Source organism: Patella vulgata, chromosome 3, assembly GCF_932274485.2.
Source record: "Patella vulgata chromosome 3, xgPatVulg1.2, whole genome shotgun sequence".
NCBI lineage: Eukaryota > Metazoa > Mollusca > Gastropoda > Patellidae > Patella > Patella vulgata.
Genome location: NC_065881.2, coordinates 77,398,731 through 77,412,900, shown reverse-complemented (window position 1 = coordinate 77,412,900; position 14,170 = coordinate 77,398,731). Strand labels below are relative to the sequence as shown.

Here is a 14,170-nt window from a genome sequence, read left to right as displayed (position 1 = left end):
AAAATTAAAATACAGATCTATATTTCGTTTTGTTTTTTTATACTTTCAACGGCCTACACTACACGAAGATCTGACCGGTTGTAGCGATAGGTCACGTAAGAGGTCATACGTGCGGCTTTTGACCCTATGACATCAGACATTTGATTAACTAATCAGCATTGATGTTACTAGTGGATTACCCACAGTTCCGTACAAAACATGGCTAAAACTCGCCGTAACAGACTGTTTCATTGGCTAATCCCTCACACCATTCAGAACACGTCAATGATAACTCTTCCAGATCCTAGTGTAGTAAAGACAAGTAAAACAAAATTTTGAACTATAAAAACGAAACAAAATAGGATCTGTGTTTTGATCAGATTGGTGACTATAGTGATCGGTAAGGAAAGCGTTAATTATAATATTGTAATATAAATGCTTACTTCTTCCTCGCTATATAATTTCTGATCTGAAGGTCTATACTGAGCAAATCCTAACATACTGTTAGTTCGAGGTACAATTGATATCTGCAAAGAAAATAAAAAAGAAATTGAACATAAACTGAAAGAGAAAACAATAATAGCCAAACTTACAGAAGTGTGATGATTTACCATTTCATTATTCGGCTGCAAGGGGGGTTGGGTGGCCGAAGTGGCATGATTTCAATTCCTCGCTTGTATAGACAAGGAGTAGGGTCGCCTGTCTAACCTCATGGGTTTTCTCCGGGTCCCCTGATTTCCTTCCACTGCTAAAGACCCTAATGCGCAAATGAAATTTTTAAAATAAAATTAAACCATATGTTAGTCCAGAAATGACCTAGTTTGTGTCGAGTGGACGTTAAACCCCATCTCTCTCCCTTACTTGGTTGCAAATATATCTAGAAATATGCTTATGGGGTTTAATCCTCTTATGACAATGATCTTCCAGTTGTCATCAGATGCTCTGTCAATAATGCAGGAATGATCCATAAATCGTCATTCAATTATCTACTGATCATGACCAGAATATGGAGAATGTACTAGATTCATTGTTGGAAATCTGCAAAAAGTTTTCTGCGAGTAACTGTCAGATATCCTTGAATGTACTTGAAACTCTTTCAGATAGGTGGCATAACAGCAGTGGCTTATAGATTGTTAACAAGGTTTTGTATATGAAGTTGAATAACTCTAATTAGTTAGAAGTTTAAATGTGGTTTAACGGCATACATTTCTGCACATCCAGGTTAATACAGACGGTTTTATGCCATGCAGTGGGCAATAAGAAAAATTCTGCCCGGACAGCAGCGCTACGATCTAATCTTATTTTGAATTCCAACTGTCAAGGGTTCTTTCATGAGCATGGCACTGTGTATCCGGGACCGTGGTTTTTTCATCCCATCTGAATGATTAGACACTGTTCCTTGCCAGACTCTCCATCCTGCACTAGTGACAAGAGGAAATCATGACGTAAAACAGAAATTTGAATGGAGTATGTTGTTACTTACTCTAAGTAAGGCATCAGTATGTTCTAACAACCAACCAACTAAAGCATGACCAGATTCATGATAAGCTACAACTTTCTTCTCATTTGGTGCCATTAGTCCTGACTTCTTCTCGGATCCTACAGATAAATAGCATGTAGTCAGCAGACATTTAATTAAACATACACAAACTAGGTCATTTTGGGACTAACATATAGTTCAATTTTATTTCTATAATTCGCTAGCTCATAGGGGTCTTTAGCAGTGGGAGGAAACTGGAGGAACCGGAGAAAACCCACGAGGCGGACAGACGACCCTGATCTTTGTCACGTACAATTGGGGAATCGAAACCACACTAGTTGACTCAATGACAGACCTAACCATCCAACCCCCAACACTGGGATTGAATCTGGGACCTGGTTAGTGAACGAGCACAATACTCTTCAAACCACCGAGAGAAATTAGGTTTGATGTTCACATAATTCTTTTAGCAAATAAAATCTCCATTTTATTTTTCCTCTTTCAGCAGAGATAGAGCCTACAAGAGAATGGGGGGGGGGGGGCCCCTAACACATTGAATGTACTAAATAGAGATGAGTCGATTGGGGTGTTATCGGTAAATCCAATATTAGATACTATTAGTAAAAACCAATATCGATAAATATTAAACTAACTAGTTATTTAGACATATGTAAACTAAAGGTTATTAAATGTCGTACCTGCAATAATTCGTTCAAGAGAATAATCGAAATCGGAACCAACAATAACCTTTTTACCCTCTCGTGCAGCATGAATAGCAGCTTCATTACATACATTTGCTATATCAGCACCTGTAAATAAAACAACACATAAAGATAAACAGAGATATTGATTTAAAACGGAAAATGTAAAAGATTCATTCCGCAAGACGAGGATTAGTAATTATTGTAGGTCCATTTCAGTAATCATACCCGGTAAAATTTGGGTCAAGTATCAAGCATCCTGACCACTTGCATACTGCAGCCGTCTGCATCATTTAGCTCTATATGAGACAGAGACAGAGAGAGAGGGGGGGAGAGAGAGACACACAGAGAGAGAGACAGACTAGGTCATTTTGGGATGAACATATGGTTCGATTTTTATTTTAATAATTTGCTTGTGCATAGGGCTCTTTAGCAGTGGCAGGAAACTAGAGGACCCAGAGAAAACCCACAAGGTTAGACAGACAATCTCACTCCTTGTCACATGCAAGCAGGGAATCGAAACCATGCCACTTGACTCAATGACAGACTAGTAGACCACCAAACCCCCAACAAAGACAATAAAGATAGGTTGCCATGCAACGAAACATACGCCCACAACAGCTAAATCGTCCGGGCAGTCAACAAGAGTTGTTGCATATTTTTACTTTTTTCTGTAATGAAACATTTATAATACACTAAAATCTGATTAAGAGCAACAACTCATGAAGTAATTATCAGAAAACCATTAGAATTTGTTTGTTTTTATAAAGTTCTGCCCCATGCTAATGTTTGAAAATCAATATACTTGATCGTCTCAAGATCTTAAACTCTGTGTATCAATCTGAAGTCAATCGGATGATAACTTTAGCCTTTAAAGCGTCACAAAGTGATCAAGGGCCATAGCTTTGGCAGTAATTATCGGAAATCGTTGAAAATCAATAGGGTTCTTTATCTCATGACCTTAAACACTGTGTATAAATTTAAATTCAATCGGATATTAACTTTGGCTTTTAGAGCATCCACAAGATTTTTTGAAGTGATCAAGGGCCATAACTCTGGCTGTAATTATTGGAAATCGTTGAAAATCAATAGGATTCTTCGTCTCATGACCTTAAACACTGTGTATAAATTTAAAGTCAATCGGATATTAACTTTGGCCTATAGAGCGTCCAGAAGATTTTTCAAAGTGATCAAGGGCCATAACTCTGGCAGTAATTATCGGAAATCGCTGAAAATCAATAGGCTTCTTCATCTCATGACCTTAAACACTGTGTATAAATTTAAAGTCAATCGGGGGCGTATAAAAATGAGAATATTTGAACTGACCACTCATTCCTGGTGTAAGCTGAGCTAGTCTATAAGACAGTGACTCTGGTTTATTTTGAAGAGTCAGGTTTTTTAAATATAAATCAAACAGTTCTTGTCTTTCAACAAATGTAGGTAAGTCTATGGTAATATGTCGATCAAATCTTCCAGGACGAAGTAAAGCCTGAAATAGATTACATGTATTTGTAAATAAAACTGTTTTAATCTAAATAGTAAGTACAGGGGGACCAACCACACCAAATTTACAAGACAAACCCAAGGACAAATAAACAACAAAAGTATATACCAAATTAAGTGAATCGATCTAGGGGCCAGTTATAAGCAGGATAAGTTTAACTTAACATCAAAATGACAGTGTAAGTTCGTTAGTTATATCTATAAATGTCTTATCATCATTTTGGAGGGCCTGACAAGGACATCCGTCTAGTCATTCGGATGGGACTAAAAACTAAGGTCCAGTGTATACATTGGCATACACGTAAAAAAGATCCCTTGACAGTTGGAATTCGATATAATTTCTCTCATAGCACACTGTATGGCGTATGCCCGTCTTCATTAGCCCAGTCAGAGCAGAACAGTAGGACGTTAAACACCATTTCATTTCATTTCTTATCATCATTTAAAGGATTGTTTATCTTTTAACGAACTACAATACAGTGAAAGGTGAATCTCAAATAGGAATATTAGTACAAGATTACGAGTGGTCTAATTCCATTGTTCAGAATTTACAAAGATGAACTGAAAACCAGCTGACTCAATGACAGACCTTATGATACAGCGTTCACATGCTAACCATTCAACCATCCAACCCCCAAGCTCTGATTAAGTGACAGGTTTGTTTGTAAAATGTTATACCTTGTCTAAAATATCAGCTCTGTTAGTCGACGCTAACATGATGACACCTTCTTGTGTTCCCATTCCATCCATTTCTACCAATAATTGATTTAACGTCTGCTCTCCTTCAGAATTAACACCTCCTACATTACTGAAAATAGACACAGAGAAATGGAGTTTAATGTCCACTCAACACAAACCCTGTCATTTCGAGACTAACATATCTTTTCAGATCCCACAATCATATAGTGTACTTTATAATATGTAAATATTTATTGAATAATAATTTGCTTGCACGTTGGGTCTTTAACAATGGGAGAAACTGATGAACCCGGAGAAAACTCATGAAGGTGGGCCGACTTAATCCAAACCACTGTACTTTACTCAATCTCAGATCTAAAGCACCTGTGTAAGACTACTCGACCACCCAATCTCCTCTACTGCAAAATCACTTGAAAAAACTAGTCATTTCGGGACTAACATATGGTTTAATCTATGTCAATATTTCGCTTGTATGTAGGGGTCTTTAGCAGTTGGAGGAAAGCAGAGAACCCAGATAAAACCCACGAGATTAGACAGGTGACCATGCCACTTGTCTCATTGACAGAACTTATGATCTAATGCACATCATTGGGCCACCCAAACCCCCTCAAGCACAACACGACAGATCATTTAATGAAATGACTGTTGCAAAAAACTAAGCCTTTGTTAACGATGTGCTAGATAAAGGTAAGACAATAAATGAAATAACTAAAGATTCATGACAATCTGATTAAAACACGGATCCTATTTCGTTTTCTTTTTTTATAGTTCAAAATTTTGTTTTATTTGTCTTTACTACACTAGGATCTGAAAATATTGTTATCATTGACGTGCTCTGGATGGTGTGAGGGATTAGCCAATGAAACGATCTGTTACGGTGAGTTTAGTAACATCAATGCTGATTGGTTAACCAAATGTCTGACATCATAGGGTCAAAATCCGCTCGTATGACCACTGACGCGACCTATCGCTACAACGTAAATACCATTTGGTTTAACCAAATGTCTGACATCATAGGGTCAAAAGCCGCTCGTATGACCACTGACGCAACCTATTGCTACAACGTCAATACCGATTGGTTAACCAAATGTCTGACATCATAGAGTCAAAAGCCGCTAGTATGACCACTGACGCGACCTATCGCTACAACGTCAATACCGATTGGTTAACCAAATGTCTGACATCATAGAGTCAAAAGTAGCTCGTATGACCACCGACGCGACCTATCGCTACAACTGGTCAAATCTTCATGTAGTGTAGGCCATCGAAAGTATATTTGAATCAGATTGGGATTTATGACTTGGTGTATGTCTTCTGTAAGTTCATTGATTGTTTACTTACCCCCCACTTCGTTTTTTCCCAACAGCATCAATTTCATCAATATATACAATACATGGTGCTCTCTTCTTAGCTTCTTTAAATAAATCTCTCACTCGAGCAGCTCCTAGGCCTATGATAATAATAGAACACGTTTTTGGTCAGAAATAAACAGTTACAAAATGGTTTCAGGAATTGAATTATACCATGGCCAGCGAGAAAGAGAAATGGAGTTTAATGTCCACGCGATACAAACTAGGTCATTTCAGGACTAACATATGGTTCGATTTTATTTCAATAATTGGTTTGCACGTAGGTATGGTTCTTTAGCATTGAAAGAAAAGCGGATAAAACAATGAGGTTGGACAGACGACCCAAACTCCTTGTCATGTACCAGTGGGGAATCAAAACCATACTACCTGACAATGACAGTCCAGTTTTACTTCCTATCAACCTCCACCCACCCCCATTTTACCTCCTATCAACCTCCACCCACTCTCGTTTTACTTCCCATCAACCACCACCCACCCCCGTTTTACCTCCTATCAACCACATCCACCCTTGTTTTACCTGCTATCAACCTCCACCCATCCCCGTTTTACCTCCTATCAACCTCCACCCACTCTCGTTTTACTTCCCATCAACCACCACCCACCCCCGTTTTACCTCCTATCAACCACCCCCACCCCTGTTCTACCTGCTATCAACCTCCACCCACTCCTGTTTTACCTCCTATCAACCTCCACCCACCCGCCTCCTATCATCCCCATCCACTCAACCCAACAAGTCTGGACATAAGGCACCTGTCACAGACTTAGTCAGAAACAAATTATTACATAACGTATATATTATAATATAGACGTTGTGCTATAATTTTTACTTGACAATGTCTGCAACATGCGCCTCATGTTCAGGCCTGGATCCCAGTTTTACCTCCTATCATCTCTACGAATTCTGATCCTGCCATAGCCAGGAATGGTACCTTAGCTTCTGTTGCCACAGCTTTTGCTAGTAGAGTTTTACCACAACCAGGTGGACCAAGTAATAATGCACCTCGTGGAAGTTTAGCTCCAAGTTCCTGTTAAATAAAAACAAAGGATCTAATTAAACTATTTTAATCAAGAGCAAAGAATTAATTAATGCTTCAGAGAGAGAAATGGGGTTTAACAACCACTCAACACAAACTGGGTTATTTCAGAACTAACATTTCTGTGTGGGGTCTTTAGCTGTCGGAGGAAAGGGAGGTCCCAGAGAAAACCCATGAGGTTAGACAGACCAAATATCTAACATACACACTTTAAACCTTTCTACTACCAACCCCCTCTTGAGGAAGCAGATTGGGGGAGGGGGGGGCTTTCCAGGTGCTAGACGGAGCAGTAGTGGTGGGCGAATCTAGATGCTAGAGGGAGCAGAGTTCTGGGTGGTCCAGGTGCAAGAGGGAGCAGAGTTCAGGGTGGTCTAGATGCTAGAGGGAGCAGTAGTTCAGGGTGGTCTAGATGCTAGAGGGAGCAGTAGTTCAGGGTGGTCTAGATGCTAGAGGGAGCAGAGTTCAGGGTGGTCTAGATGCTAGAGGGAGCAGTAGTTCAGGGTGGTCTAGATGCTAGAGGGAGCAGTAGTTCAGGGTGGTCTAGATGCTAGAGGGAGCAGTAGTTCAGGGTGGTCTAGATGCTAGAGGGAGCAGAGTTCAGGGTGGTCTAGATGCTAGAGGGAGCAGTAGTTCAGGGCGTTTCTTGATGCTAGAGGGAGCAGTAGTTCAGGATGGCCCAGGTGCAAGAGGGAGCGGTAGCTCAGGGTGGTCCAGGTGCTGGATGGAGCATTTACGGAGGGCAGTCCAAATGCTGGAGTGTGGAGTAATTTAGGACAGTTCAGGTGCTAATTTGTTACTCAAAAAACAATTTGTATACTAAAAAAGGCAGAAGAATCAAAATATTTCAGCTTATCCTTTAACTTTCTGACAATGTTTAGCATTATTTCAATTTCATTATGTAAAATAAAACCTAATCTTAAATCATTAATTCTTAACCAGTTCAAGTATTATGAGTTGTAATATTCAGTATTACCTTGAATCTATCTGGAGATTTTAAATAATCTACAAATTCAATGATTTCCTGCTTGGCTTCCTTCAGACCAGCAACTTCTTTAAAACTGATTCCTTTACCTTGCTGTGATAATATATCTACTCTTACAAACCGGGCCTTCTTTACATCAGACTGCAAAAAAAATTGTAATTTTGTCTTATTGAGAGAGAAAGAGATATATGGGGTTTAACGTCCACTTGACACAAAATAGGTCATTCCAGGACTAACTTACGGTTCAATTTTGATTCAATAATTCTTTCCACTGTTCTTCTGATGTAAGAAAATAACGTTTCATCTAATTTGAATGATTATGTTTAAAGGTGTTCCAGCAGATTCAGATTTCAGACTGAATCTCTTGATACAATAAAATAAAAAGAAAAGTGGATTCAACATCCTGATTTTCTGTACCAACCAGACTGTCCAGACTTAGCTACTCTTATAAGGAAGTGTTCCTCTTCTCGTATCCAACAAACAAAAATACTAATGTTATGTTCATAAATACAATTCTCGATGATAAACAACCATAGGAAATGAGAGGGGGGGACGACAACACTCCCTTAAAAGTGTAACTAAAGTTGGACAAGCCGGTAGATCTGTGTAGCTGCTGGATCAAATGACGAGAAAGTAATTAGGTTTTAACATTTTTGGAATGAACATATGGTTCGATTTTTATTTCAATAATTTGCTTGTACATAGGGCTCTTGAGCAGTGGGAGGAAACCGGAGGACCCGGAGAAAACCCACAAGGTTGGACAGGCGACCCTGCATCTTGTCACGTAGAACCGGGGATTCAAAACCAGTTGATTGCTATATGGTCTTTTAACCTGAAATGTTATGGAGATGAATAAACCACCTCTCATTTCAACCCTGTTTTTGTTCTGATGTTGTTTGGTGGTTTATAAATTACATTACTTACAAACATATCGGTTGGACTAGGCATATCAGACATCTTTATACGTTTTGTTAATCTCGGTAACAAGAGCACGAACAGGATGATACCTGGAAGAATCACTAGAGCGTCTGTAGCACTGAAACTAAACACAACACATCAATTTATTAAAGTGTCTGAAACTTCACTGAAATTTCACTGAAATTCACAATAATTTTGCATTTCATTCATGATAATATTATAATATTAAAAATGCACTTTTAATGTCCACTCAACACAAACTAGGTCAATTTGGGAATGATAGGTACAATCGGGAAATTAAAACCACAGCCCTTGACTCACTGACAGTCCTTGACTCACTAACAGCCCTTGACTCATTGACAGCCCTTGACTCATTGATAGCCTTTGACTCACTGACAGCACTTGTCTCACTGACAGCCCTTGTCTCACTGACAGCACTTGTCTCACTGACAGCCCTTGACTCACTGACAGCCCTTGACTCACTAACAGCCCTTGTCTCACTGACAGCCCTTGACTCACGGACAGCCCTTGACTCACTGACAGCACTTGACTCACTGACAGCACTTATGATGTAATCACTCAATATCCATTGTGCCTTTTCAATTTCTTTCCCTCCCATAAAATATACAATATTGGGTATTATTATTGAGTTATTAAATACCAACCTCTTATGAATATCAAGAATTGGTATCTGATCTTCGGGCTTAATTCCAAGCTGCTCTTCACACATCCGGACTTTTCTTTCAAATTCTATGGGATCACTTATTTTCATTTTAAAAAACAGATTCCTATAAATCTGAGACTATAAATAGATAAAAAGACAAGAACAAAATTTTGGTTCTCTGATAATTGTTTAACAAAATCTGATGCGAGAGGGAAATGAAATGAAATAGTGTTCTTTCACGTGGATGCCAATGAGTACATAGGGCCCCAGTTTTTTTATCCCATCCAAACGACTATACGTTGTACCTTGTCCTACATCACGGATCGCGAACTCAACCATCATTTGGGTGTAACGGTGATGTATTCAAACGTTTTTTTAAATCGGATAAAAATTGTTACCTCTAGAGGAAACACAAGCTAAAAACGCAATTTTTCTTATAATCAAGGGTCATAATTCAGGAAGCTACAATCCGATATGCGCATATAAAACATGCATTTTCGATTGGATACATGCCAATACCAAAAGGAACCGAGATCTTTTGGAGATAAACCTATATTTCAAGTTTGGTCAAAATTGGATAAGAATTGTGACCTGTAGAGTGTCTACAAACAAATTACGGACGGACAGTGGCGACGACAATATACGTCCACATGAAAATGTGGGTGTATAATTATAAAAAGAGAAGAGAATTGTCAGCAAATAAGAGTTACCTCCCTTTATGTGTGAATCTTGCTAATATATTCCAGAGCATATTTATTAAAAGATCTAGGGGGTCAATCTCTGCGGTTTCCAACAAGATTTGTCAAATCCCTATTTAAAACAGTCTAATGAGAGGAGAACCGTAAGAAAATAAGAGTTATTTCCCTTTAAGTGTGAATCATATTCAATCATGTACTCCAGACTATATTTATTGATTTTTAACATCAGCCTTGGTGTAATTAACACACAGTAACTACAAAGAGAAAGTCAAGTAGGCAGTTGACCCCATTATGTAAATATTCTACCAATACGCAACATATTAATGTCTACTCCAGCTACCACCAATCAACGTCATCTATTTATAGCATCAAACCATTGATTGGATCACATGTTTCAGCACAGATTTAACTAGGATCTTATAACAGCGTGGTAGGCTGTAGGTGTCGTATAGTTTCAGACCGATCAGGGGAGGTCATTTTGAGACGGAAAATTCATCTATTTGGAATTGTGGGTTAAGATATAGGCAAGCCCGGAAATAGGGCACCTGTTAGACAATGGCCGGAACAAATTCAGGCACAAACCCTCTGGTGCCTGTCATTTTGTCATGCACTGATTTGGCTTTTTTTTATTAATATTAAAGTGGGCATTATGTAAGATTAGATAAAGAGCCGACAGATCCCACTATAATAGTTAAAACATAGATAATGAAAAGGGAATATGTTCAAATTACTTTACTCTGAGGCTAGATATTGGCGATACAATTATAGTCTAGTCTCGATTGTCATTTCTACTGTTGTTATAATAATAAACAAAGTCTTGATTATCCATTTTTATGGTAACCGCATCAACAACAAAACGTATTTAAATCTAGTTCTATCACAGCCATCTGATGACATCAAGAGTTGATTATGGTCTGGATAAGTTAATTGATGTCTAATTAATAATTTAGAAAACATTTCAGGCCTAAAGAAAGACCTGCAATAGGCAGATTTAGCTCTTGCATAATGCCTGTTAAGTTCAAAGTTCAAATTGTCAGGTACAACTGATAGAGTTTCCAGAGATAGGGTTATGATTATCTTCCACTAGCTCTAATCTTTGTGGTATCTAACCTTAAAATAGACTCTCCTTATCCTACAAGGTAATCTACAGAGAGAGAGAGAGAGAGGAGATTAACATCCACTCGACACAAACAATGTCATTTCAGAGAGAGAGAGAAATGGGGTTTAACGTCCACTCGACACAAACTATGTCATTTCAGAGAGAGAGAGAAATGGGGTTTAACGTCCACTCGACACAAACTAGGTCATTTCGGGACTAACATATGGTTTTAATTTTATTAACATAATTCGCTTGCGCGTAGGGGTCTTTAGCAGTGGGAGGAAACCGGAGGACCCGGAGAAAACCCACGAGGTTGGACAGATGTCATTTCAGACTAATACATGGTTCAATTTTATTTCAATAATTCGCTTCCGCGTAGGGGTCTTTAATAGTGGGAGGAAATTGGAGGAACCGTAGAAAACCCACGAGGTTGGACAGGCTTGTTTTTATGTGCACTATTTTATTTAATCACTAGATGGTTCAGTATTTTTGTTCATGTAGTTATTGTTGTCGTCGTAGTAACGAAAATTTCAGCTGAAGTGATTAGTCTGACCAATAAATAGATTCCCAAGAGAATAAGGATGAAATTTACAGCTCACAAAGCCAGCTTTTGTCTTTATGGTAAATCGAATGTGCAGTAGGCAGCTTTTGTCTCCATGGCAAATGAAATGAGTACTAAAGAGACAAAAAGCCCGAATAAATAGCAAACTGAGGATCTAATACCAATAAACATATTGGTCGAAACATAATTCATATCTAATAGCCATTTGAAGTTTACCATGGGATTGATGTCTTACCTGTTTACCTTTAATAACTGCACCATAATGGAGTCTAATAATAGCTAATTCCTGCTTTGGTTTTATGATGATCGTTTCAACCTTAACAATATTAAATAACACAAATCTAAGTTACAGTTATTATATAACATCTTATTCAGGCAACAAAACATATGCTCCGTATTAAGTCAATCGGACGATAACTCAGCCACTAGGGTGTCCACAAGATTTCGCATACTGATCAGGGGCAATAACTATCCATAGTAATTACATAGGATTTTTTGTCTTATGATTTCATACTAATCAGGGGAGATAACTCCACCATTATTTCAAATAAATAGGGTATTTTGTCCTATAAATATAAACTATGTACATCATATTATCAACTATCATTTTGAATCAATACGAATCTTTGTCATAAGAATATAAACTTTGTAAAAATATACCAATCTGATTAAAACATAGATTCTATTTCGTTTCGTTTTTTTTTAGTTCAAACTTTTCTTTTACTTGTCTTTACTACACTAGGATCTGGAAGAGTTGTTATATAACTCGCATTCTGGATGGCATGAGGGATTAGCCAATGAAACGGTCTGTTACGGTGAGTTTTTTGCGTGAGGTGCACGGAAATATGGGTAACCCACTTGAAACAGCAACGTTGATTGGTTAATCAAATGTCTGATGTCATAGGGACCGCAGTCCTGGAAATAACAGTTTTACATGTACCTGACAAAACGTCAGGCACTAATGAAATAGTACCTGACATTTTCAACTTAGTGCCGGACATCTATCTATCTATCTATATATATATTTGTGACTGTCGTCTGTCTGTCTTTCTGTCTGTCTGTCTGTTCGGGGTTGGCGGCTACACTAGGTCTTCCCCGAGTCTGAAATTTGGGGTATAAGGTTACCTCGGACCGGGAAGTAACATAGGCCAGGTGGCGTTAGTCTACCACTTCCGGTTTCGGAGTTATGACCCCCGAGCGAAGCCGGTCTGTTCGGGGTTGGCGGCTACACTAGGTCTGCCCCGAGCGAAGTCTGTCTGTTCGGGGTTGGCGGCTACATCTGCCCCGAGTCTGAAATTTGGGGTATGACCCCCGAGTGAAGCCGGTCTGTTCGGGGGTTGGGGGCTACACTAGGTCTGGCCCGAGTCTGAAATTTGGGGTATAGGGGTAGCTCGGACCAGGGAGTAACATAGGCCAGGTGGCGTTAGTCTACCACTTCCAGTTTCGGAGTTATGACCCCCGAGAGAAGTCTGTCTTTTCGGGGTTGGCGGCTACACTAGGTCTGCCCCGAGTCTGAAATTTGGGGTATAGGAGTGGCTCGGACCGGGGAGTAACATAGGCCAGGTGGCGTTAGTCTACCACTTCCGGTTTCGGAGTTATGACCCCCGAGCGAAGCCGGTCTGTTCGGGGTTGGCGGCTACACTAGGTCTGCCCCAAGTCTGAAATTTGGGGTATAGGGGTAGCTCGGACCGGGGAGTAACATAGACCAGGTGGCGTTAGTCTACCACTTACAGTTTCGGAGTTATGACCCCCGAGCGAAGCCGGGTATCCTGCTAGTATACTAATATTTGTGACTGTCGTTTGTCTGTCTGTTCGGGGTTGGCGGCTACACTAGGTCTGCCCCGAGTCTGAAATTTGGGGTATAGGGGTAGCTCGGACCGGGGAGTAACATAGGCCAGGTGGCGTTAGTCTATCACTTCCGGTTTCGGGGTTATGACCCCTGAGCGAAGTCGGGCATTCTTCTAGTGTATTAATAATATTAATAAAAAATACAAATCAGTGCCGGACAAAATGACAGGCACCAGAGGTTTAGGGCCTGACAAAGCCTGAATCTGTGCCTGACATTGTCAGTGACAGGTGCCTTATTTCCAGGCTTGCATAAGGTCAAATGCCGCTCGTATGACCTCTGACACGACCTTCAACTACAACCAGTCAGATCGTCATGTAGTGTAGTCCATCAAAAGCAAAAAAAAACGAAACAAAATATAGATCTGTATTTTAATCAGATTAAAATATACATTCTATTGGGTGAAGACATCCAGCAAGTAAAAGGGAAAACCATTTCATAATTACCTCCCCCTTCAACAGCATCTCATCGTAGAATTCATCCCAAGATATGAATCTCAAAAGACTTGCATCAGGCGCTGATCGAGGCTGAGGAGAAGTGAGATCCTGCCAGGTTCTGAACAGCATAAATGAGGTCATTGTTAAAGTTGATGCAACCAGACAACCGATAAACACTTCAAAATAAATTTTTAAAAT

General features: G+C 39.4%; 1 protein-coding gene across 1 annotated transcript in view; it reads right to left on the bottom strand.

Annotated features, from left to right (window-relative positions):
* Positions 1–14,170, bottom strand: part of LOC126816849 (paraplegin) — a 61,749-nt gene that overhangs the window by 3,495 nt on the left and 44,084 nt on the right. The window contains exons 5-16 of the mRNA XM_050543623.2: positions 13,982–14,148; positions 11,925–12,005; positions 9,332–9,468; positions 8,673–8,790; positions 7,740–7,889; positions 6,613–6,757; positions 5,704–5,812; positions 4,342–4,471; positions 3,487–3,649; positions 2,158–2,268; positions 1,463–1,578; positions 423–506 (exon numbers count right to left, since the gene is read on the bottom strand). Coding sequence (XP_050399580.1) covers positions 423–506; positions 1,463–1,578; positions 2,158–2,268; positions 3,487–3,649; positions 4,342–4,471; positions 5,704–5,812; positions 6,613–6,757; positions 7,740–7,889; positions 8,673–8,790; positions 9,332–9,468; positions 11,925–12,005; positions 13,982–14,148 — 1,511 coding nt within the window. The remainder of the gene's footprint in view (positions 1–422; positions 507–1,462; positions 1,579–2,157; positions 2,269–3,486; positions 3,650–4,341; positions 4,472–5,703; positions 5,813–6,612; positions 6,758–7,739; positions 7,890–8,672; positions 8,791–9,331; positions 9,469–11,924; positions 12,006–13,981; positions 14,149–14,170) is intronic.